Below are 26,837 nucleotides of genomic sequence, written 5' to 3' on the forward strand. Positions count from 1 at the left end.
GAGCGCGGCGGCACTCCCGCCGAGGGTTCGGATCCCACATGCAGACCAGCCGCTCACTGGCTGAGTGAGGTGCGGGCGCAACACCGAGGGTTGCGATCCCGTTGCCGGTCCGGTACAGGCGCGACACTGAGGGTTGCGATCCGTTGCCGGTCATGAAAAAAGACAAAAAGGAAAAAAAAAAATTTGAAATTAAGGTAGTTTCTGGAAAATTGACCCCTAACAGTAAACCAAAAGGGAATTTTTTTTTTGGTCACTATTTGCTAGGCATTTTCATAAAATTAAAACGATAAATAGCAAATTTAGCCACTGGAGAAACACTTTCTTCACCTGACTTCCATAACACTCTACTCACTTGATTTTCTTTTCTCATTCTCCTTTGCAAGATCTTCCTTTTCTCTCCTCCTCTTCATGTGGGATTGCTCCGGGGTTCAGTCCTTGGTCCTCATCTCTTTTTCAATTTTCTATCTACCCACTCTAATGGTTTGAAATACCAAGTATATTCTGATGACTCCCAAATTTTGATCTGTAGTCCCCTCCTCCCCTCCTGCTGCAGAATCATACATCCCAACTATTTGACATCATCAATCAGATCACTAAGTGTCTCAAACTTAACATTTCCAAAATTGAAATCTTGATCTTACCTCACAAATTTGCTCCATCTGAAGTCTTCCCCATTTCAACTGATGGTAACTCTACTCTCCCAGTCACTCTGGTCAAAAGTCCTGGGGTCATCCTTGACTCTCTTTCTTTCATGCGCTCCTCCATTCAATAGTCAGAAACTTTACCTTCCGGAAGTATCTGCCACATCCACTATCATTTCTCATCTCCTTCTAATTTCCCCACCCCCAACAGTCTCTTCTCAAAAAGAGTCTCAGTGATGCTTTCAAAATGGAAGTCAGATCATATCACTCCTTTCTCAAAATCCTCCAAGAGATCTGCATCTCATATAAAATGAAAGCCAAACTCCTTACAAAACTCCATGCCATCTGTCCAATCTCAACCGTTTTCCCCACTTACTCTCCTTTCTCATGGGACTCCTGGCTTCCATGGTGTTTCTTGACATGCCAGGCTTGCTACCAACCAGGAGCCATGGAGCCCGGCTGCATCCTTTGCCTAGATGGCCTTTCTCTGAGATAAACATCTTTTTTCAGATTAACAGCTCTTCCTCCAGACAACTGCATAGTTTAAACCCACCAATCACCTCCTTCAAATTTCAGCTCAATGTAACTTTTTCAGTGAGGCCCAGTCTGAGAATCCCATTTAAACTTCCAACATGCCCCTCTACCCTCTCATCTTCTTTTATCCCATTCCATTTTTTTCATACCGTGTATTACTTTATAGCTCCCCACACTATTTATTTATTTGTGTACTCATTTTAAGTTTCTCTCCAGTAAAATATAAACTAAATGGGGCAAAGATTGTTTTTGCTCCATTATTTTGAGGACTCGGCATACAGCAGACGCTCAGTAACAGAGTTCACGAACTCATCATTTCCCCGTTCATACAACAGGACAAGCCGTCTAACCATTCCTCAAGCCTCAGGTCTAGCATCTCCCTACACGGCGAACGTTCACAGAACAATCTACATTCTTCTTTAAGAACTTTAGTACCCCGGAAGTAAAAGCTTAAGGAAGGGGTCAGAGAAGAAAACTGTTTCCGTTTCCGTACAGACGCGAAGAAACAAACACCATGGCGAAAGCCGGGGATAAGAGCAGCGGCAGTGCGAAGAAAAGCCTGAAACGGAAAGCCGCAACCGAGGAACCTCAGGAGGCTGCAGTCGTTGGGGATGAGGCGACAGAAAGCGGGGTCAAGCCACCGAAAGCGGCTGCCTTTCCCCCAGGCTTCAGCATTTCCGAGATTAAGAACAAACAGCGGCGACACTTAATGTTCACGCGGTGGAAAGAGCAGCAGCGGAAGGTACGCGAGGGGTGGAGGCAGCCGGGCTCATGCGCAGTGTCCCTGCCTGGGGACCCCCCGGCGGACGCAGAGGGGGGCGCGCTGGTTCCAGTGTCCTGGTTTCCTCTCCCTGCTTTAGACACTCTACGATCAGCCTTTTGCTTCAGCCTTAAGGTTGAGAGTTCCCTTCCTTGCTAGCTTATTCCTAGAGAAGTTCTGCTCTCCTAGTAGTGAAAATTACTTCCTCTGGGCCTAGAAGGCAAAAGTGTCAGTCCCTCTGCTTTACCCAGTTTACCCAACGTTGGTTAATTTCTAGAATCTGGGCAATACATAACAAATCCACAGTGTCGCTTCTCTGATTCCTGCAGCAGCTCTTACTGAAATTAGTACTGTACAATTTCCAGTAATTGTATTTTCTGTTTACAGCCTTATCCTCCTAATGTTCTGGGGGGTAAACTTAAACTGAAAGAGAGGTTTAAACGGCTTGTCCAAGATGACAGTGCTCATTTGTGGTTAAATTGTAATTGTAAGAAAGCATTTGCTTATCCTTGCACAGCATGGAGATGCACATTTATTCTTTTTATTTGCCTGCTTCCTCTTAGTAGGCTTTTGAGATCCTGGACTGATTCTTATTCAAAGTTTCAAGGTGCATCCAACCCGATCTAAGATATTAAGGGATATCTTAGAAGTCTTCTAGGATATCTAGGACTATGATTTTTAATCTGAGACCTGATGGATTGAGAGTCAGTAGGCTTGGAAAAAAAAGAATATTTATTTTCTATTGTGTGTCAAGCATTGTCTTGAAATCTCCAGAAGTTAAGTTTCACAGTACAGCAAATTCTACTCATCTTTTTAAGTTCTTCCAATTTTTAAAAGCATATTTTGATTACAAGATATGTGGATAACTAGTGATGGTTTTATTGGAAACCTGAAAACTCATCTCTCATTGTTATTTATTTTTAGTGCTCTTCAAGGGAAGCAAACAGTATAATTAAGGTCTTTTTTAGGATGCAACCGATTAGGCAAAACAAAACAACACACTCCGTTAACTTATTTAGATATATGTTTTGCACCTTTATTAATTTAATTTCAGGCCGTATAGCAAAAGATAAAGCTAGTGAAATTTTAAATACCGAAACTTGCCAATTTAGATTTTTTGAAGGAGCAAGATCTCTGTTAAAAAATCTTATTGTTTGGCCAGCTCATTTGGCTTATAGTAATTTAGGTATAAAAATCTAGATGCTTATTTTAATGGATTACAAAGATTGCCCAGTTTAAATATTCTAGCAATAGTAATATGTAGTTCCAGTTTGTGTTTGTAATATAACTGGTGGTTTCTCAATATTGTTTTTTTTTTTTTAACCCTTTAGGAAAAGTTGGCCGCTAAGAAAAAACTTAAAAAAGAGAGAGAGGCTCTTGGTGATAAGGTAAATAAAATTTTTAATCATCTACTTTCTATCTTATATTAAAGAATGTTTTTTTAATATTTACATTTAACTACTTTTAAAGTTTATTATGAAACATTTCAGATTTATAAAAAATACATAAAAATAATATAACAAGCCCCTTTCTATCCTTTACCAGCTTAAAAAATAATGTTGAAAGCCCCTCATCTGCTTCTTCCTGATTGCTTTCCCTTTCAAAGATAACCACTAATGAAATTGTTTATTTTTCCTATGCACTTCTTTATATCTTTACTATGTTTGTGTGCCTAAACAATGAACACAATGGTAGTGTTTTTCAAGTTAACTTTATGTGTTTATGAGGCAGAGACACCTCTCCCTGACTTTGGGAATGGGGAAGCTCTCCAGGTTAGGCCTGGAGCTGGAGATGTGACTTGAAGCAAAAGCTCTTTGTCAGGCAAGGCTGGGGAGAAAACAGGGCAGAGCCTCTTCTTGGAGTAGGGTGGGAGTATGTAAGAAAGAGAGCTGATAGAGAGGATATGAACCGGTGAAGAGTAAAAGTGGGGAGTTGGGGGAGAGTGAGACACCTAGATGGATTATGGCAAAGAAAAGAGCAGAGAATGCCTCAAGAAAGGATTTAGCTATTTTTGTGGTCTTGATAAGAAGTGAAATCTTTCTATTGAAATTTTGAAAAGAACTACTGAGTACTCCCACATTATTGCACAGCTGTTATTTTCATTTAGTTTCATGTTATTCATGGTTACTCATAGGATATGATTTATACCTGTAAAATTTTAAAAGTGTACAACTCTCCCCACTCCCGTCTTTTTTTTTTAATGGAAATATAATTGATTATACATATTTGTGGTGTACAGTGTCAACAATCAGTATTTGTGTACAATATGTGATGGTTAAATTAGGATAGTTGGCATATTTTTCATTATAAAATGTACTCATTTTATTCATAGTTACTCTTAGGTTATGATTTATACTTGCAAACTTTCAAAACCATACAAGTCTCCCCACTCTCATCTCTTAAGATAAGGTACCAAGTAAGGATAAGGGTTTTTGAGGAAGAGAGAATATAAAGACTGTATAGACACTAAACACACTACTTTTTTTTTTTTTTTTTAAACTCTTCAAGAGTTAGTCAATTATAGTCAAATTTTTGCTGGTCACCATTTGAAAATATCATCAATCTTGTTTTTTGGACTGAAAGATGACTTCCTAAAATTGCCTCCTTTAAATCACTGAAAACAATATTTGTTTCATGGAGCAATAATAAAATATTAAGCAGTTTATTTGTTCGTATTTTCTTCATATCTCTGCTACTGTACATATATTTTGAATTAGTTGTAGTTAGTGTATTCTTACACTTCTGTGTTTCTGCTCCTTTAACAGTTCATTTACACAATTTCTTGGTCTAAGCTGAATTTACATGATTGCTGATTCTAACAGTATTCCATCATGTTGATGTGCCATCACGTGTTTGGTCATTACCCTGTTGGACATTTTCCCTGTTTGCTGTTATTTCCATTATGAATAGTGATACTACAAATTTTTTTGTATAAATTGTCTGCCTCCCTCCTTTTCATTTCTCCCCATAAGTCCCCCAAAGTTGAATTAACTAGATCAATGGATAGACTTTGTTATATATTTCTGAATCACTCTCTGGAAATATTGGAACAAAGTCATATGCATATATACTTTTATAATTTTTTCCATTCTGGTTTTTTTTTTAGCTACTTGATATTTTTCTCCTTAGTGGATAATTATTTTGATCCCTATTTCTTTTCTTTGCTGTTTCTGCCTAGTTTTAAGCCATTTCGTTTAATGTTAGCCATTTTTCCAGTATGTATGTCTCTGCTCAAATTGTTAAAAAGCTTGTTCAATATTTTTATTAGTACTGATATAGCAGTACCAGTGGGTTGAAATGAGGAACAGATTGCATTTTTGAGTAATATGTAGGTTTTTGTTATTCTTCCTCAACGGTAATGTGAAATAATTAATATAAAATACTTGTAAAATTTAATTCTTTCTCTTTTATCTAGGCTCCACCAAAGCCTATACCCAAGACCATTGACAACCAGCGAGTGTATGATGAAACCACAGTAGACCCTAATGATGAAGAGGTAATGTTAGAAGTCTTAAATGAATTTAAATGATCACATTTGGTAAATTATCTGTTGATATGTTTATGTTTAATTTAAAGTGCTGGCCAAGTTGTATAAAGGACTGATTCGGCTATAATGTTGGTGTTATTATTTGGTGTAGATTATTTCATAATTGAATTTGCCAATAATGCTATAGAAAAATGCATTAAATATTTGTTTTCTACAAATATATTTTATGCCTAAGTAAACTTTTACATTTCTCATTCAGTCTCTGACCAGTACTTTTGATGTTTTAAAAGAATTCCTCATACTATAGATTTTTGTAGCATTTGTTAGACATTTTGATGCCTAAGGATAAAATTTGATAGTATTTTTTGTATCCTTATAAAACTCTCTGTTTCAAGATAATCTTCCACTTTGCACAATTTCTCTTTAAATACCTTGCAATGGTGCAGTGAGAGAATCAGGTTTTAAAACTGTATACTTTAAAAATTTTTGTAGAAGAAACTTGGTTTTTAATGTTTGTTTTCAAACAATGCTGTCAGTATTTTTTCACGTATCTCCTGGTATAGTTGTTCATTCATTCATTCAGTCTGTCTTCCCGCAAATGTTTACTGATTGCTATGTGTTGGGATCTGTTTTAGGGACTTGGTATCCATCAGTGCACAAAATACACACTATCTGCCCACCCAGAGCCTAACATTCTAGGAAGTGAGACAATAAACATAATAAAATAAATAAATTGGACATAAGTTAGTAGGTAATAGGTTAAAGGAAAAAAGTACGGTAAAGGAGATTCAGGACTACCTGGAGTAGAAAAGGATTTACAGTTGTATGTACATAGGTGTTTGTGTGTGTTTGTGTATTTTAATATTATGTATTTTGACATACTTTCAGACTTAATAGAAAAGTAGGAATTAATGTATACCCTTCACCCAGAATTCCTAAATATTAAATTGTACCACACTTTGTTTTCATTTGTATTCTCTCTGAAATGCTGAAGTGGCAGGCATGATGCCTCTTTATTTCTGTATACTCAATACTTCAGTGTGTATTACCTGTGAACAAGTGCTTTTTAATAAGCACAGTACAGTTATCAAAATCAGACAATTAACATTGATATACAGTATTTTTATCTAATCTATAGGTTTTATTCAAATGTCACCACTTGCCCTGAGCCTGTGAACAAGTGCTTTTTAATAAGCACAGTACAGTTATCAAAATCAGACAATTAATATTGATATACAGTATTTTTATCTAATCTATAGGTTTTATTCAAATGTCACCACTTGCCCTGAAAATGTCCTTTTTAGCAAAAGAAAAGTCCCAAGTCATGCATTTTGTTTCATCGTAATGACTCTTTAACCTTCTTTAATTCAGAACAGTTCCTCAGTCTTCATTTGCTTTTCATGACATTGACATTTTTGAAGAGTACAGAACAGATATTCTGCAGAATATGAGTTAATATAAGTTTGATTTTTTTTTTCCTGATTGTATTCAGTTTATGTACTTTGACAGGCATACCACAGATGTGATGTTATTTCATTTTAGTGTCTCTTATCAGGAGTCACATGATGTTGATTTCACGTTACTGGTTATGTTAACTTTGATCACTTGGGTAAAGTGGTGTCTGCCAGATTTCTCCATTGTGCAGTTACTCTTTGTTTTTCCCATTGCAGTAAATAAGTATCTTGGGGGAAGATACTTTGAGATTATGAAGATGCATTTTACTTCTGGAACTTTCACTCAAATTTTGCAATTACAAGTAATTTTTTCCAGTCTGATAGGTGTGAAATTGTGTCTCGGTGTAGTTTTAATTTGCAATTCTCTTCTTATGCGTGTGGTTAGACATCTATTCATATGTTTTCCTTTATTTGTCTCTAATCAGTTGTTCATGTCTCTTGCCCATTTTTCTATTGGTGTGATTAGGATTTTGTATATGATGGTTAGGGTAGGCTTCATTGAGAAAATGACGTTTTTAGCAAAGACTTGAAGGATGTAAGAAAGTTAGCCGTCTTTGGACAAAAAGAACTCCAGGAAGAGAGAACATACTCAGTGCAAAAGTTCTAAGGCAAGAGCATACCTAATATGATTTTGAAGGATAGCAAGGAGGCCAGTGTGACTGAAATTAAGTGAGCAAGGGGGAGGATTATAGAAGAGGTGCCGGGAAAGTGTGGGGAAGGGGAAAGGCCAGATTAGTGACTTTGTTGACCATTGTGAGGACTTTGGTTTTACACTTCATGAAATGAGGTGCCACTGGATGATTTTGAATGATGTGATCAGACTTAATTTTTAAGAGTGATTGACTGCTATACTGAGAATATAATTGGAGGGATAAGCAGAGTAGTTAGGAAGCTACTGAAGTAATCCAGGAAAGAGATGATGATGACTTTGACTAGGCTGGTTACAGTCAAAATGGGAGAATTGGTCTGATTCTGAGGTTTTTCCTGGGTATATTTTGAAATTAGAGCCACTGGAATTTCCTGATAGATTGGATGTGAGGTGTGAAAGAATGAAGATTCAAAGATGGTGTCAAGGTTTTAGCCTGAGCGATTAGAAGGTTGGAATTGTCATTGACTAGATACGGAAGGCTGTGATTGAAACAGATTTAAGGAGGAAATCAAGAGTTCAGTTTTGGATATGTTGTGTTTGAGATGACTCTTAAGAGTTTTTGGAAGAGACATCAAGCAGGCAGTTGGGATATGAGTTTGTAATTCAGGGAAGAGGTCTTGGCTGGAGATAAATTTGGGGATAATAGGCACGTAGAGGGTACATACATGTGAAAGTTTCCCTAGAACATTTACTGTGGGAGAATTTGTTGGGTCCTGGGTTGTATGAATGTTCACTGTCTGGCTACTGCTAAGCTATGGCTAAGGCCTGGAATCCTCACAGTGCCAATTGTCTAGCTCTTCCTACTGTTTGTGACGCCAGTGTAAAGCTAGGCCACCATGCCAGTTGTTGCAGCACTTTTACCTGCCAGTAATCCTGTACCGACTGGGCCGATGTTTGAGCTAGGTCTGGGTCTGGAGCTCCCAGACCCCTCAAGCCCATTCACAGACTGGGTCACAAACCCTTCACACACCAGGCTGGGTCACCAGACCCCTCCGTGCCAGGCTGGGTCACCATACCCCTTCACGCAGGTCTATAAGCTAGGTAACCGGCCACAGGGTCCTTGGAAGCTGCAGGTCTGGAAAAAAACATGGCTGCACAGGGTGGGCACCCGAGGCAGTAAAACACCAGCCAAAGGGGCGCCACTGTGCAGGCGCACTTACTTAACACACACAGTGTTTACCGAATGACCCTGAACCGGCTCTGAGGCAAGGGGAGCCTGACCAAATTATTCTATTTTCCCAACATTCACCTTTACAAAATAGTACCATAATGTTTTCCAAAGTAGTGGTTGTATCATTTTACACTTCCGTAGTATCAGAGCAGTATTCCTGTTCATGCACATTCTCACCAACTCTTGGTATATTCAGACTAGTAGTGAAGATCTATCTCATTGTGGTTTGAATTTGTATTTCACTATTTTCTAATGTTGCTGAACATCTTTTCATATGTACTGTTTTCTTTAGAGATATGCCAGTTCATGTCTTTCACCCAACTTCCTATCAAGTCATGTATTTTACTGATCTGTAGAACTTCTCTGTATAATTTGGATACTAATTATACGTGTTAAAAGTATCTTCCAATTTATGGATTCTCTTTTTAATTTCTTAATTATTTAGCTTCTTAATAAGTCTTGATATCTGTAAGGGCAAGATGCTCCTCACTCCCACCCCTAAATCCCTGTCTCTCTCCAGGAGTGTTTTGAGCCCTCCTGGGCTTTTGGTCTTCTGCATAAATTATAAATGGCACTAAATCAGATCAATTTGGGGATCTCTGTATATTGCTTTACCTAGGCTTCTTTAAATAATGAAAATGTATTTCAATGAGTTTCATAATTTTCTTCATGCAAGTTTTACATGTACATCTTGTTAAAGCTGTTCCTGTTTTTCTTTGTGTAACTTGCATCTCTTTGAAATTGTTTTGTTTGCCGATTTATAAAAAGACTAAATTTTTGGATAGTGATCTTCTGATCAGTAGCTTACCTAAACTCATTTCAAATAATTTGTCTGAATATTGTTTTCATTTTTCTGTTTAGATAATCATTACTGAATGACAGTTTTGCTTCTTATTTAAATCCATTAACAGTTTATTTTTCCCCCACTTTTGTGCTGACCAGAACCTACAGCATAATATCAAATCAACAGAAAAAGCAATAGTGGCATCTTTGCCATGTTCCTGATTTTAAAGAAAATACTTCTAATGCATCAACATTTGTATCATTAATGGTTAATTGCTTGTAGATTAAGGAAATTCCATTTATTCTTATTCTTATTCTGGTTTTTGTTTTGTTTTGTTTTGTTTTTCTTTTTTTTTTGTGTGTGTGTGTGGCTGGCTTTTTCTTTTTTTTTTTTTTTTGTGTGTGTGTGTGGCTGGGCTGTATGGGTATCTGAACCCCTTGACCTTGGTGGTTTTGTTTTTCTTTTTTTTTTGTGTGTGTGTGTGGCTGGGCTGTATGGGTATCTGAACCCCTTGACCTTGGTGTTATGACACTGTGCTCTAACCAGCTGAGCTAATGTTTTTTCTTTTGTTTTATTGTGAATGAATGTAGAATGTTATCAGATACTTTTTCTGCAAATAGTGAGATGATTATGTGTTGTTTTTCTCTTTATTGCATTAATGTAGTAAATGACACAGATTTTCTAATGTTAAACCTCTTTTTCTCATTCTTGGGATAATCCCAATTTGGTTATGGTGTTTTATCTTTTTTTATATATTTTTTTGGTTTGTTAATACTTTGCTTATCTGTGTTCATGCGTGAGACCGTAATAATACCTCCTTTTCATTCCTAGTATTATATATTTGGGCTTTTTCTCTTAGTTTTTACCAGAGATGTATCTATTTTATTGTTGCTTTCAAAGTACTTTTTCTTTGACTTTCCCTATCGAATCTTTGTTTTCTTTCTTTTTTTTTTTTTTTCCTTTTTGTCTTTTTTACTGACCGGTAATGGGATCACAACCCTCAGTGTCGCGCCCTGTACCGGGGACTGGCAATGGGATCGCAACCCTCGGTGTCGTGCCCGCACCGCGCTCAGCGAGTGAGCGGGAACCGGTCTCCACATGGGATCCGAACCCTCGGCGGGAGCGCCGCTGCACTCCCAAGTGGCGCACTCTCCAGTGCTCCACCGGGCCGGCCCAAATCTTTGTTTTCTAATTTATTTATATCTCCTCTTATCTTTATTGTTTATTTTCTTTTCCTTCTTTTGACTTATCCTGTTTTTATTTTATTGATTTGCTAATTTTTCATTTTTTCTAATATCAGCTGTTAAGACCACAAAGTACCACTTTTGGTATATCCCACAAGTTTTAAAATGTGCTATTTTCATTATTGTTTAAATCAGAGTATCTCTTTTAATGGAAGATTTGTTGATTTCTTCTTATAATTTCATTAGTTTTTTGCTTGATATATTTTTTTATTTCATTAGTTTTCCACCAATCTTTATTATTTCTTTTTTCTGCTTACCTTGGGGTTTATTTGGGGGGTTTTGTTTTTTTTCCTATAGCTTTTTAAGATAGCAGCTTAGGTTATTGTTTTTAAACTTCTTTCATTCTAATATAAGCATTTAAAAATTTGGTTTTCCCCATATACCCTGCCTTAACCACAGCCCATACATTTTGATATGTTTGTTGTGTTTCTATTTAATTTTGTTCGAGTTATTTTGTAATTTCTCTTGTGATTTCTTCTTTGGCTCATCTATTATTGTTTCATTTAATTTCTAAATATTTGAGGATTGTCCAGATTTCTTTCTTGCTGATGATTTCTAATTTAGTTTTATTGTGGTTGTGGAACATTGTTTGCTTTCAGTCCTTTTCAATTAAAGAGACTTTTATGTCCTAGCATATGGCATGTTATGGAGAATGCTGTGTGCAGCCCTTGAAAAACATTTGTATTTCGCTGTTTTGGGATAGATTGTTATGTATATGAGAATTGGTTCAAGTTGGTTGGTCGTGTCCTTCACGTCTTCTCTATTCTTTTTGAATTTCTGTCTTAGTTGTATCAGTTGCTGAAAGAGTAATATTAAAATCTTCAGCTATACTTGTTGAATTGTCTATTTCTTGCATTCCTTTCAGTTTTTGCTTCTTCAGTTTTTGGGGGGTTCTTTTGTTCAGTGCATGTATATTTATAATTATACATTTATATCATAATAATTACAATTATATCCTCTTGATATATTGACCCTTAATCCAATATATAATATATCCTTCTTGTCTCTAGCAGTATTTTTTTTTTCCTTAATGTCTGTTCTGTCTGATGTACAGTACATATAGCAATTTAACTTTCTTATGGCCATTGTTTGCATGGTATATCTTTTTTATATATATTTACTTTCAATCTGTTTATGTCTTTGAATTTAAAGTGTGTCACTTATAGAGAGCATATAGTTGGATCTTGCTTCTTTACTTGGTTTCACAATTAACATTTAATGTTAATTATTGATGTAGTTAGATTTACTTCTGCCATTTTGCTTTTTTTCTCAAAATTTCTTACATCTTTATTTTTTCTCTGCTTTTTCCTTGACGGCTTTCTTTCATATTAAACAAATATTTTTATGCTGTTTTAATTCCTCTTGATTTTTTAAGCTATATTTGAGGGTTTTCTTAGTGGTTGGTAAAATATTACCAAGTTTGTACTAGTATAGCTTCATTTTCTCCACCCTTGTTTTTGCTGTCATTATCTTATATACTATTTCTGTCTGTGTTATAAACCTAACGTAATAATTACTATTTTAAAGAATCTCATATTTTTTAAAGAAATTAAAAGTGTACACACATACACACACACGCAAAATCTTTTATATTTACCTACATATTTACCATTTACAGTGTTCTTTACATCCTCTAAATCTAAATTAGCATCTGGTGTCATTTTCTTTCAGCTTGTAGGACTTCTTTTAGTCTTTGTTTTTATAGCAGATTTAATAGCAGCTAATAATCTGTGTTTATCTGAGAATGTGGATGTTTGCCTTCATTTTTAAAAGATAATTTTGTAGGTTATAAAATTCTCGGTTGACCCTTTTTTTTGTTTAGTACTTTGAACATATCATTCCACTGCATTTTAATCCTCATTATTTCCATTAATCATTATTGTTTCTTTCTACCTTCTCTTATTTGTTTCAGAGTTTTCTCAGTTTTTGCAGTTTGACTTTGCAGTTTGGCTCTGATATGTTTAGGTTGTTCTTTATTTATCCCAACTTGGGATTTGTTGAGTTTCTTGGATCTGTGTGCTGATGTTTTCCATCAAATTTTGGGTGTTTGCAGCCATTATTTCTTCAAATATTTTTTGTGTCCTTTCTCTCTCTTTTTTTCTGGGTATCCCTTTACACATACTATTGAAGTGTTTGATATTTTTCTACAAGTGTTCTCAGCTTTGCTCCATTTTCTATGATTGTTTTCTCTTTTCTTCAGATTGGATAATGTTTATTAATCTATTTTCAAGTTCATTGATTCTTCTGCCTTTTTAGATCTGCTATTGATGCCCTTTTTTTCTTTAAATCTTGGAATATATTTATTATACCTGCTCTGAAGTCCTTGCTAAATTCAGCATCTTAACCCACTCAGTTATTATCAACTGCTTTTTTCCTGATTATGAATCATATTTTCTTGTTTCTTCACATATCTAGTAATTTTTTGATTGCAAACTGGACATTTTTGAAAAACATATTGTAGTAACTCTAGATGCTGTTTTATTTTTTAAGGGCTACTGGTTTTTTGTTTTTGTAATTTGCCTGGACTTAATAACTGTGGAATCTGTCTCCTCCTTATTAGTGCAGTGTCTCTGATCAATTTTTTTGTTGTTATTTTTAACCTCTCTCCCTAGTGATGCCCCGTGTGTGTGTGGCTTCATGGTCAGCCATTGGTTAGACAGAGGTTGTGTTAAGACACTTTGAGCCCCAAGACTTTCACTTACAGAGCTCCCCTTTAAATTTCTGGCTGGTCCATACCAACCTTGAACTGGGTCCTGAAACCTTGGACTGGCAAAGCTGTGGGTTTTCACCCCCTACCATCATCATTCCTCCCTCTCCTCCTGATCCAGTCTACCACCTCTGAATCCAAGACTACTGGTTCTTACCTGCCATCAGCCCTGAAGTTGGTGACATTTTTGTTTTCACCAACCAAGTTGATGGGGGAATAGAAGTAACTTCAGGCAAGGTTCCTGATGTTCTTGCCTATGGCTGTAGCTATTTTTTGAGAATAAACAGTTTGTGCCCTGAAATGATTTTTTATAATTTTATCCAGTTTTATACTTGTATTCTACAGAGGGGAAGTCATCTAACCTCTTCATGTTGCCATTAATATCAGTCCCTCCTGGGCCTTCTTTAAATCCCCTATCAGCTAGGTAGCCAGTGTTAAACAATGCTGCTGGAGCTGCTTTTAATTTAATGGCATGGTGAAGTATTTGTTTGATATAAAATTATCTCTCTTCTTTGTTCCTAGGTTGCTTATGATGAAGCTACAGATGAATTTGCTTCTTACTTCAACAGACAAACTTCTCCCAAGATTCTCATCACAACATCAGATAGACCTCATGGGGTAAACACATTGATTAGTATAGTTCTTGAATTCTTAATTTTCCTATATTACTTCTATTTAAAGTACTCTGTTCAGTAGACTTAAATCATCAGTTAATTGCTGTAGATAATGCCTCTGAATAAGCTAAATAAAATGTAGTACTGGTGGTATGATGTTGATTCACTAAGCATGATTCTTCAGGACAGGGTTTCTTAACTGCAGCACCATTAACATTTGGGGCTGGATAATTCTTTGTTATGGTGAGCTATTCTGTTCATTATAGGATGTTTAGCAGCACCCCTCGCCTCTTATCCATTAGATGCCAGTAGCAATCACACGCCCCTACCACCACCAGTCATAACCACCAAAAATGTCTCCAGGCATTGCCAACTGTCCCCTGGTGGAGCAAAATACCCCCAATTGAGAACCATTGCTTTAGGATGATCAGCCTTTGATAAAAGAAGAAAAACTGTTCCGATTTCATTCTTTTCTCAGTATTGCTCTCTTAATAACACTATGTTATAATAATCAATATTCATTTCCTTATGAATATATACCACATAAAATTTTTTTTTCACTTTTAAGAATTTTTGTTATTTTGTTTTACAGAGAACAGTACGACTCTGTGAACAGCTCTCCACAGTTATACCAAACTCACATGTTTATTACAGAAGAGGACTGGCTTTGAAAAAAATTATTCCACAGTGCATCTCAAGAGATTTCACAGATCTGATTGTTATTAATGAAGATCGTAAAACACCAAGTATCCTTCTTTTTTTAAGGAAGCTTTCCTATTTCCTCCTTCACCTACTTTTAAAATATATTTAAGAATAAGGAATTGTTCCTTGTAACTTTCAGAGCATAATTTTTTTTTTACCAGAAAATTATGTGTCTCTATCCAAGATTCTATAAACTGATTTTTCCTTTTTTATTTAGCAAACATTTATCAGGCACGTGCTACAGCCAAGACATTATTTTAATCCTTAGTAAAAGATGCAGAGATAAAACAAGAAATAGCCTTCAGGGAATTCAGAGTAGATAAGCATGTAAACTAACAAAATATAGTGTGGATAATACAATTAAAAAAAAAATTCAGGATATGGTGGAAACCCTGTGACTGGTAAACTCTGCCCTGGAGATATCAGTGAGGAAGGACTTCACAGAAAAAGATTCTTAATTTGGGTCCAGGTGGATAAGGGTGAATGAGGTATGAAGAAGGGAGGTGAAGGGTAATCAGTGCAGAGGGAAGACCATTTGGAAAGATAGAGGCATGAAAGACTGAACCCATTGGGGACCTGCATATAGTTTGGTATGGCTAGATTTTATGTTGCCAGAGGTGTTATCACAGGAGTAAGTTTTTGAGGTAGGAATTTGAGCCCCATTATATGTTTGGGAGTGTTTTGAATCCCAAGAACAATCTAAAAGTTTTTCTGTGAGGCTCAGATCTGAGGTGAATTTATCACCTACACCCAAGGTATTTCTTCCTGCTTTAAGGTGAGAGATTATACAAAGGACATCTAGGTTTGTTTTTGTTGTTGCTGTTGTTTTACTTATTTATTGAATGGTGGATGTGAATTCTTTAAGGATGACCAATTGAGTGAGTCAAAATTACTAAAATAAAATTATTAAGGATTTACCAAAAGTATGGGCAGGACTTTCTGTCCTGCTACCAGGATAACATTTTCTTTTTATATTAGTGAACATTGCTCTTCTTAAATTAATAGTTTAAAAGGCTGCTTTTTAAAATCTAAATCAATTTTACAATTTTTATTGTTTTTAATATAATTTAAAGATGTTACTTTTATCCACTTCTACTAGTAGTTTTCTGGAAACTAAAATAGACTAAAACTAGCTTTGTAATGTGGTGTTTGGTTGGCAGTATTATAATTTGGCTTAACCAGGTTAATGTACCAAAGTAAATAAAATCTCTTGAATACTTAACTATTTCAGAAAAGATTTGTTTTTAAGGTACTTACTGATCATTTTTTTTTTAAAAAACTGTTTCCAAAAGTAAAATGGCAAGCTTTCTGAGGATTTGGTATGTGGAGACTCTGGGAATGTGGCAGCTCTCTAAAGATATTGGAAGGGCTGTTGTGGGAAAGAGTAGTGCTGACTGGTAGAAAGTTACAAGGATATAAATTTTTGACTTATTCTAGAAAAGAACGTTGTCATCTATCTAAACTGTAGCCTAGTGGCTTGGGATCAGGGCAGATGTGATGTCAAAAACGTATTGTATGACTTGTTAGTTTGTGACTTTAGTCAAGTTTCATAGCCACTCAGTTTCTTCATTTTTAAATGTAGGAAATAATACCGTTATCTTCGGGTTCCCACAAGGATCACATTAAAATTACAGTGTTTCTAAGACATAGTGCCTGGCATGTAGTAGATATTTTAGTAAATGTTATAGTGTAGTGGGAAGCATGGAAGCTTTATATGCACAGACCTACATCCTGTATTCAGTATTTCTAAATGGAGAACTGTTGGCATTTGAGGTGGGATAATTCTTTGTGCTATTCTTGGCAGCTTGTAGGATGTTTTGCATTCATGGTACTAAAAGCCAATAATACCCTAGTCATTCTGATGATCATAATGCCTCTATACTTTTCCAAATGAGGGCAGCTGCCAGCCAAGGGCTTGGGTGCAGGTGCAGTCCTACCCTCGTTGAGAGCTACTGTTGTCTAAGTCTGGAACTTTAGCTAGTTTACTTGACCTTTCACAACCTCTTTCCTCATTACTGAAATAGGCATACTAACTCCGGTTTTGCATGATTTGTGTTAGGGATTAGTGATAACATAAAGGTACTTGTACAGAGCCTACTTAGGGAAAGGAAGCTATTTAGGAGCTGATAAGTTTGGATTTTATACTTGCTTTTGACACAAACCGTAACTTAGTGGGAATGTTCTAGAAAGTATTTCTGCCTTAATTTGGTTTGGAAGAAATTACTTTTATATCTCCTGGCCCCCTTATTATTTTACGATATTCTCAATGTGCAAATGAAACAAATATTCTTGGCTGTACTTCATGAAGTTGAACCTGTGGTGAATCTTTAAAAAGAAGAATTCAAATGTTTCCTGATAATCTACAACGTAGTAGGTACTAATATCTGTAACCAGCAGATCTATTTCTAAGAGTTAATGGATTAGTTAGGAAGAAAGGCATTTTCATGACTATAACTCAAATAACTGACAAGTGCTATGATAAGTAACAGGGAGAGCTGAGATTTAGAGCTTAATTCTGCCTAAAAAGAGGTAGTGTTTGAAGTAGGCCTTAATGGATTAGTAAAATATTGCAGGTATTTAAAATAGCATGAATCTCCTTTCCAACCAGCTCCCCAAAACAAAACAAAAAATAGCATGATGCATGATAGGATTAACATGTATAGTGCAGTCATGCATCACTTAATAAGGATACGTTCTAAGAATTCTAAGAAATGTGTGTGTCATGAGGTGATTTAATCGTTGTCATGTGAACATCACAGACTGTACTTAGCAAACCTAGATGGAATAGTCTATATGGTATGCCCTATTGCTCCTAGGCTACAAACTTGTACAGCCTGTTACTATACTGAATACTGAAGGCAATTGTAACACAGTGGTATTTGTGTATCTAAATATAGAAAAGGTAACATGTTGCACTACGACATCAGCAATAGCTACACCACTACTCAATAGTAATTTTTCAGCTTCATTATAATCTTAAGGGACCACCTTCATATATGTGGTCTGTCATTAACCAAAGCATTGTTATGTAGCTCATGACTGTATAAGATGTGCCTACCAGTTAGGGAAGACTTGGGGAGGCAATAAGGGAGTCAAGTTAGAAAGGTAGTTTGTAGCCACATTATGAGTGTCATACTGAAGTCTTTATTCTGTAGATAAGCCTGTGATGACATAGTAGTAGTAACTACAGCTGACTAGTTTTTCACTTAGCATTTGAGAAACTGTGGTACAGATAACAGCAATAAAGCTGAGTTCCACAGCTGATTACTTATAGAAGCAAGGCCAAAATCCAGACTTGATTTACAGTCTGTTTTAGAAGATGTACTTGAAATAGTGAGAGAGGTCAGACCAACCTTGATAGAGTTTAATCTAGGTGGAAAATCTCAAGGACCTCAAATAAGACAATAACAGGAAGGGTAAAGAAGAGACTGTAGAAATGAGGAACATGTGAAGGTAAAAGCAGCAAGATTTGGTGGGAAAGGGGGAAGTTGAAGGTAACCATAGTTTATAATCTGGGGGACTAGCCAGTTAGCTTGGTTGGTTAGAGCACTAACTTTTAACACCAAGGTCAAGGGTTCAGTTTCCTGTACCAGCCAGCCACACACACAAAAAATCATAGTTTATAATCTGGATGAATGAGGGGTGTTGAAGCCATTATAAAAAGATGGCAACATCTGTTTTGTACAACTCATTTGTGTGCAGGTAGATTTAAAACAGTGTGATACCTCCATTTAATGTTCAGTTGTTGAATCAGATGAAATATGTTTAAAAATTTTATAATTAAAAAAGCATAATAAATTAAAGCCCTGTCCATTGCTATCAATTGTGCTGCTTGTAGTGCCAGTAGCCAAAAATTATTCATTGAAAAGTAAAAGTGTTGTAGTTTAAAATTAAGTTGTAATACAAAGACTCGAGGAATGTTGCATAGGTAGTAATCTTAGTTTGCTGCAGCCAGGACTTTTAGAGCCCTTTGGCTGCTAACCCTGCTGATCATAGGTAGGTGTCTTATATTTCATTTGTAGTTTAGAACATGTAGCTTAATTCTCTGTTCATGGTAGACAGTAAATGGTTATTAATTGGCTGGTTGACTATAATTTGTGGTAGAGTCATCTTAAGAGCAAGAGCTTATCTTAATGGATTTTATTTGAATAGAGCTTGAGCCTCTGGTCTTGTGGAATGATATTTAAAGCTGACAGGATATCCTCATTGTACAAATGTATTAAAATGGCATTTTCAGGTTTATAAGTCTTCTGAACATGGAGATAAATTTATATTCTATTTGCAGTGCTATTTTATTCTAGAATCCCATCCCATTCTATCATTTCTGTTAGAGTAGTGCTCATGCAATAGTTTTTTCTACCTACTTTAGTTGAAAGCCCAAGGTACCCTATTGGGGGTGATGACAAGCTATTTATCATATGGTAAAAAAAAAAAAAAAAAAAAAAGTAGGACTACTCTAAGTTAATCTATTTTCTTCAAAGATTTAGGTTGACAGACATGTTTTAAGTTTTTGGCATCATAGGAAAACTTCACTCAACCCAGAGGAATACATATGTCCACATATTCACTTAGCTGCAGATTTTAGGGGCCTTTGAACATACAGAGGACCACATATTTAAACAGTTTAAGGTCTAGATTACAGAGTTCAGTGAGTTTTCTTAACTTACATGAACAGATGGACTTCTTTTGAGTCACTTGCCAAATGGTCCAACTGCTCATTTTAAAATGAGCAGTGTTCGGCTTCGTAAAGAAATTAAGGTAAGTTTCATGCTTTATTGGCATTGATCTCCTCACACAGTATTTGATTAGCAGATCTAATTGTATCTTATAGATCTAGTTGATTTTAATAATGGCATTTGTCCTGATTAAAGCAGTAGTTTTATCTAGTTTCCTTGTGAGATTGTTTGAGTCATAGCAAACAGACAATAGCCCTCATTAAATAGAAATAAAATCTTTAAATATATCTAATTTGTCATATAAATTGATACTTGAAATTGCATTGAGAGGTATTGTTTTGCTAATTAGCTTAATTTGTTATTGTGATTTTACATTCTTTTTCTAGAGAAGAGGCAAGGACCCCACAGAACATGTACCTGAAATAATTCTGAATAACTTTACAACACGGCTAGGTCATTCGGTTGGACGTATGTTTGCGTCTCTCTTTCCCCATAACCCTCAGTTTATTGGAAGGCAGGTCGCCACATTCCACAATCAGCGGGATTATATCTTCTTCAGATTTCACAGGTGAGGAAGGTATTTTAACTTTTTGGACTTTGACTTAGAAGAGAACATAAATTATCTTTTGAACTCTGTCATAAGGTTAAATACATACAGTTGAGTTCATTCAGACTAATTTCCTTAACTGTTTTGTCTTGGAAGGTACATTTTCAAGAGTGAAAAAAAAGTGGGAATTCAGGAACTTGGACCACGTTTTACGTTAAAATTAAGATCTCTTCAGAAAGGAACCTTTGATTCTAAATATGGAGAGTATGAATGGGTCCATAAGGTATGTGTTTCCTATTTGAAAACCATTTAAATCATTTTAAATATATAGAATGAAAAAGAAACCATGTGCTTTAAACTTTGGGTATTTATACTTAAGTTAGCCTTCTGAATTTCTTCCCCCATGAGCTAGAGAGAACCAATCTGATATGGTATCTGGGTCTGGTGATAAATCCTCATTCATTTTTGTTTAAGTATTCTAAAGATCAGTGATTCTCAAAGTGGGACCAGCAGCATCACCTAGGAACCTGTTAGAATGGAAATTCTGGATCAGCAGCTTAGGGGATGAGGCCCAGCAATCTTATAATGTGACAATCTTATAATGTGATTCTACTGCATGCTTTTGCATTGCCATAGATGTTTCATAGAAGTTTGGAGATCTTCTTAAATTATAAATGAAAACTCTAGTATTCTAGAACATACTCTTTTCTATTGAGAAAGTAGTACTTCACTTAAGGAACATTTTTACTTTAAAATTATATACGTATACACAGAACAGTAACTTCCAACACCTTTTATATTAGATCTAAGACTGATTATTCAGGGTCTCAGAGACAAACCCATAGTTTTCAGCATTAGTGTTATCTATAAAGGTCTAAGGAAGTTAATTTTTACTATCTTACCTGAATTGTTCATTATGTTTTTGTATTTTTTCCCCCTTTAATTTTCAGCCCCGTGAAATGGATACAAGTAGAAGAAAATTCCATTTATAAAGTACTGAGGGATTAATACTGGATTTTGCTGAACAGACCTATCTTGAACTTGGTAAATTATTTGTGAGAGAATACCCTTTTCAAAATGGCATTTACCTGTTTTCATTAATCTTCCATGTTTAGACAAATTTCCAAGTGCCATGAATTGCCACTGTATGTTTATGTAGCAAATACAAATAAAAGTCATTTTGATGAGAGTTTAGAAGTTGCAACTTAGGTTTCCTGAAATTCAGTTCTCTTATTTTTTGGTATATGTGAATAATTTTAGAATCAAGGTTCAAATTAACTTTCCTGGTTGCATTTGCATAGAACATGTGGGCTGGAGAAAAAGAAAATGGTTGGTAGATGTGTAGCCCCTGATTTTATACTTAATTAATCTTAGGTTCCCCATGTCTGGCACATAGTTTTAACTTAAATTGGAGGCCAGGTATTCTTCTAATGGAATTCTTACTTCCAGTCTTTTCTTCCTACTGCTATCCTTGCTAGGCAAGCCATCTGCTATGATGTAACTAACTTTTAGGTATAACCGGTAATACCCATACAAAGGAGTTTATTTGAAATAATTAAAACAAAGTTAACCCTATAAATAACTCATGGATAGAAACATAGGCCTTAACAGACTCCTCCTGACCTTAAAGGAATAAAAGTTTGCAGTTTACCTTTAATTCCCTAGCAGTCTTGCAAATGTATGGGATAAAGTCATGTGATAGAGTCAGTGGAACAAACACTAAAAATTTAACCCCCATAGGTGTTCAAAACAAATTAATACATAGTATAGTTAATACCAATAATAAAGCAAAAAGTTTATACTATTTTATTATATGCTGCTGCCAGTGTATATAAAATAATTACCCTTGTGAAATAGAAATACATGAAAATTCAGAGAGGTAGATGTTAAGGACTGACAAGTAGAAGTTTGTATATTATGGCACATGTGTTATAGGGATAAGCTTTTGTACAGGCTTCAAATTTAGCGCTCTTTTGAATATTCACTGGTTCATGAGAAGTGGTTTTGGAAACCTGAAATGGAAAAAGAAAAAAAGAAAAAAGGTAGATTAGGGTAAAGTATCAAAGAACTTAGTTTTTAAACTTTTTTCATGAATAATTACCAATTATCCCTGTTTTTGTATCTCAGTTTTTTATAAATTGCTCATGTCCTATTTTTCTGAATAACAGTACCTCTTATATTACTCTTAGGGCATTCATTCAAATGTCAGCTTATAAAATGCTTTCAATTAAACTAAGCCTGTTTCCTTGTCTTTGTCTTTTTGAAAAGCATATATGTATCACAGGGTTTCTAAGAAAGAATGAGAAATAGGATGGGAAATGTATATGGTGTAGTAGACAGTAAAATCTAACTTTCTCAACTTTCACAACCATTCTGAAATATATATTATTCCAGTTTTACAAATAAACAGACTTACAGGTTAACTTGCTAACATCACTGCTGAAATACACTGTATATTGTAAAAAGGTTAATATAAAAATCTTTTAAATCAAGAAAAATCTGAGCATTCCCTGAAAAATGAGCTAGAGCACTCTGGCAATATCTAGTAGAAGATGCAACCACACTACTGTTTACTTAGATAAACCTATACATAGAGAAACATGTACAAGGATATTGGCTGTAGTAGTGTTTTAACAGCAAAGAACTGGAAACAGCCTAAATGTAATTCAATAGGGGAATGGATGAATAAACTAAGGTTTACATGTATGATGTAAAAAGAGGGTATTTCAAAAAGTTCATGGGAAAATGGAATTAAAAGATAATATGAATCCATGAACTCTTTTGAACACCCCTGGTACTTTATAGCAATTAAAATAACTGAATAATCTATGTGGACAAACATAGTTTCAAAAATCAAGAAACCAAAGTTATGCCTTAAACAATAGTTATATTTTAAAGCTACAAAATACAATAAGTACATATAGTAAAAAGTGAAAACGTGGGCATACCAACTTCCAGATAGGTTATCTATATGGAAAGGTAGAAAAAGTATTAACTGTTTTATTTCTTTTTAAAAAGTAACAAGGTAAAACATTTCATTCAGAATGGTAGATAAATGGTTTATCTTTGTATTTATTTCAAAATTTGAGATATTTCATAACAAAAATGTTGAAGAGCCATAAACAGAATCAATGTTACGGCCAAAAAACATGAAAAATGTTTAACCTCACTTAAAATGGTAGCAAACAGACTAAGGTTTGTTTGGCAAAGGCTCAGCAAAAAAACACGCTCATGCCCTTCGTGGAATACCAAAGTATTATATTGGCAGTAGTTATCGACTGTTATTAAAATTTTAAATGTTTATCCTGTTCATCCCTTGTTGACTAATTTTACTTCTAGAAATTCATCTTAAGTAAATAGTTAGAGATAAAAGATACATATAGATACCAAGATGTTTGCCTCACAATAGCCTCAAATTTGGAAACTTCAGTATTCAATAAAGTATAATTAAGTTATGGTACAACCATTGAAAATCTTGTTTACAAAGAATGGTTAATGAAACAGAAAAAATTCATTGTTTTTTAAAGGCAGAATGAAAAACTGCACATTCTGTGATTCTTATTTTTAAAAATAAAAATTTTCCTCTTAAAAGAAAAATCTTTTGAAAATGATTATTTCTAGGTGTGCTGATCATGATCATTTTTATTTTTCATGTATTGCCTATTGCTAAATTACCTATGCTGTTTTTTCATTTGACATAAAATACTCTTAAGAAGCCACATAATTTTTAAAAGCTATTTATGAGTATAAAGACTCCAATGTATATTCTTTACATTCGTGCCACTCCATGTAGGCTTATGACCATCAGCACCAGTAAAATGTGGGAGCTTGTAATGAATGCAGGTTCTAGGGCCTCACCTCAAACCTACTGAAATAAAATTTACCTTCTAATGAGGTGATCTGTATGGTACATTCAATTGTGAGAAGCAATGCTTTTTTATACCCAAATAATCTTTCCCTATCCCAAATTGTTTCAAATCACAATATCCACAAAGCTGTTTTCTTATAATGCTGGGATTAATAGCCATTATTTTACTTTGGAATCTGGGTTCTTATCCCAGCCGTGTTTATAAACTTGAACAAGTTGTTTAAACACTTATCTGTAGCCTCCTGTGAAATGAAACTATTAACAGCTGCCTAGGCTTCTTAAGAGTATTTTATGTCAAATGAAAATAAACCATTGTGTAAAGTGAATGCAACAGGAACTGAGGTTAAAAAAGAATCTTTAATCATAAAAATATGAAACTTCCAAAAACTGCCATGAAGAACTAACTATTGCCAGAAGCCAGAAAATACCAAACTATTAAACATGAAGGTGCTAGACTCTTTGGAGAACGTGTTACTCAAAGGTGTGTCCCCCCACCCCACCCTCAGTGTTTCCAAAAAACGTAACAATGTTGACCAATCATTGTATTTACTGGAAATATGTTATACAGACTTCCTGGTCACTCCCAAGTCTACAAATCTTAATTCCGGAGGGCACAACCACATAGCAAGGTATTTTAGGAAGCAGCTTCCTGGACTTTACCAAGTAAAGAGTGTGTACCATGTAACACACATACACATACACACACACAGAATTTAAGCACTTTCAGATTGTTTGCTTCTCATAAATTAATGCTGGTGAATATACACCCTAACTAAATTGCTAAAGATTTATAAAAGGTAGCACCTTTGGATTACATTTTAAGTTATCCAAAGCACATTTTTGGTCACATCTCTTTTGCACTTACCTACGTTTTTGAGCATATGACATTTGATCTGGAAGGTAGAAATTAACTTACAGAAGCATGCTTTAATAAAGCCAGCATCTCTTTAGTTTCTTAATCCTCTGAAATCCAATCCACTGTCTGACTGCCACCACAAACTCATATACTTCATTACTTTCATGGTTTATCTTTGCCCAACACATGAGGATAAAAAGTAAAATGTTATTCCTCACTCCAAATGCCCACATCATGTCAGCTTATTCAACTACTTCCTGATTTTCTCTTGCATTCACAATTCCCAATTCTTTGCTATTATGCCCTATACCTAGGTTCTACTGGAGCAGTTAACATCAGAATTAATCCGAATCAATTGGTAATACTTTAAAAGCTATCCCCACAAACACTGATGATTTTTTTAAATGTCTAAATATTTGCTAGGTACACAAAAATAAAACTAGTACTTGAGGGCCGAGCCTGTGGCGCACTTGGGAGAGTGCAGCGCTGGGAGCGCAGCAGCGCTCCCGCTGCGGGTTCGGATCCTATATAGGGATGACTGGTGCGCTCACAGTGCTCAGTGGCTGAGCGCGGTGCAGCTGGTCTCAAAAAGGACAAAATAAACCCCAAAAACTAGTACTTGAGGGCCGAGCCTGTGGCGCACTTGGGAGAGTGCAGCGCTGGGAGCGCAGCAGCGCTCCCGCTGCGGGTTCGGATCCTATATAGGGATGACCGGTGCGCTCACAGTGCTCAGTGGCTGAGCGCGGTGCAGCTGGTCTCAAAAAGGACAAAATAAACCCCAAAAACTAGTACTTGAGGACCCCAAAATATACATGCCATTAGGACTATGCAATAAAAAGTAACAGATGGCTTGTCACAGCAGTAGAATTTTGTAATAACTTGCCTATACCTTTTTTATGGTTATTACATCCTCTATTTAACCCTCTTTATAGTAAAATAGGAAAGATTTGTCTTTATGACGACTTAAATCAAGTTTCATCAATACTCATTTCCTTACAAAGCTGGACTTGGAGCACCAAATGAAAGTGCATGGGATGTCTTTTAAGTGCTCCAAATAGAGACTTGACTAGTTATTCTTATGTGGGTTTTTGTTTTTATTTAAGGCAACTTACCTTTGAAGATCCATTTTACTACAAAAAGGAACAGACTTTCTGAGGTCTGAAAGGATTTGTACTTGAAGACACTCCAGTCAGCAGGGGGTCATGTTGAGCATTCTGCAGACAGAATTGTTTCAAGTCTGCAGCTGCCTGGGAAACCTGCACATAAAAAAGAGGGGGAACCGTGGGAGGTGGTAAGAAAGTTTTAAGGAAGGTTTTCTCAAATCTTTGGAAACACTTTGAAATAAACAGCCCTCCTCTTGCCTCAAAAGAAAATATTATAGACTAATTGAAGACTGAAAGTCACATACTGAGCTCTTCTATTTACTGTTTGTAATAAGACTGGTTCATAGTATGTTTTCTTTTGCTTGCTTATGAGAAGTATCAAATGATTCACTATAAACAGTAAAATTGCATTTATCTACAAAGCATAGCACAGCTTGCTTAATAATAATAGTCTGTTCAGGTGCAAGCCTGAGGCTACTTAACATCTTGCTTTATTTTAAAAGCAATACACGCTATTAGAGGTTAAGCAAAAAGCATCAATATTCTGGCAAACTATTACTTTTGTCTTGAAAGCAGTATTACTGGAAAAATGCTACTGTGAATGAACATAATGTCGGATAACTAGCATATAATTTAGAAAACCAAATACTGTAAGAATGCATTCAGTGTAGTGTTCAAATTAAGACGCATACTTCCTTGCATTTAAACTAAAACACAGTAAAAGAGGCATGCATTCATTCACTTAAACATCTATTTCTTTATATTCTGGTAAGGTGCTGTAGAATATAATCAAAATAATTCTAAAGCCATAGAAGTTCCCTAAATCCTGTTTGGGGCATTGCATAAATATATGAACACTGTTGAATCACATTTGAGGCAAATAATACAGTTTCTTAAAGGCAGGCTGCTCAGAAAAGTTGTTAAACCGAGGTTTGCTATCAGCCTTCCAGTCACATGATGCTGGGGAGAAAGCTCCCACTGTCTACAGCTTTGTAACATTAAACAGTTGATGGTACGTTAATACCAGAACAACGAACTGA

General features: G+C 35.5%; 1 protein-coding gene and 1 long non-coding RNA gene across 3 annotated transcripts in view; one reads left to right on the forward strand and one right to left on the reverse strand.

Moving 5' to 3' along the window:
- LOC103589600 overlaps nt 1-721 on the reverse strand; it is a 2,283-nt gene extending 1,562 nt beyond the window's left edge. The window contains exon 1 of the long non-coding RNA XR_550404.1: nt 642-721. This is a non-coding gene — a long non-coding RNA (uncharacterized LOC103589600). The remainder of the gene's footprint in view (nt 1-641) is intronic.
- Nucleotides 722-1,615: 894 nt separating this feature from the next.
- Nucleotides 1,616-25,883, forward strand: RPF1 (ribosome production factor 1 homolog (S. cerevisiae)). Of its 2 annotated transcripts, XR_550405.1 has the most exons (10): nt 1,616-1,917; nt 3,267-3,323; nt 5,351-5,431; nt 13,954-14,049; nt 14,638-14,791; nt 19,423-19,505; nt 19,810-19,991; nt 20,127-20,253; nt 20,921-21,014; nt 25,798-25,883. XR_550405.1 is itself a non-coding variant. In XM_008571626.1 (9 exons), exons 1-9 carry the CDS (start codon nt 1,690-1,692, stop codon nt 20,960-20,962), a joined length of 1,050 nt encoding a protein of 349 aa, XP_008569848.1. In that variant the 5' UTR covers nt 1,616-1,689; the 3' UTR covers nt 20,963-21,174. The 2 variants fall into 2 exon arrangements, 1 of the variants encoding a protein (XP_008569848.1); XM_008571626.1 differs by lacking the exon at nt 25,798-25,883 and having other exon boundaries at nt 20,921-21,174.
- The last annotated feature ends 954 nt before the right edge of the window (nt 25,884-26,837 follow it).

The sequence above is a fragment of the Galeopterus variegatus genome, unplaced genomic scaffold (genome assembly GCF_000696425.1).
Source record: "Galeopterus variegatus unplaced genomic scaffold, G_variegatus-3.0.2 Scaffold707, whole genome shotgun sequence".
Classification (NCBI taxonomy): domain Eukaryota; kingdom Metazoa; phylum Chordata; class Mammalia; order Dermoptera; family Cynocephalidae; genus Galeopterus; species Galeopterus variegatus.

Bases quoted from the DNA above. Each gene is read 5' to 3' on its own strand.
- RPF1 (XM_008571626.1), top strand. From the start codon at position 1,690: ATGGCGAAAGCCGGGGATAAGAGCAGCGGCAGTGCGAAGAAAAGCCTG. The intron at 3,324-5,350 runs GTAAATAAAATT...TCTTTTATCTAG, and splicing joins GAGAGGCTCTTGGTGATAAG to GCTCCACCAAAGCCTATACC. The intron at 19,506-19,809 runs GTAAGTTTCATG...TTCTTTTTCTAG, and splicing joins GGCTTCGTAAAGAAATTAAG to AGAAGAGGCAAGGACCCCAC.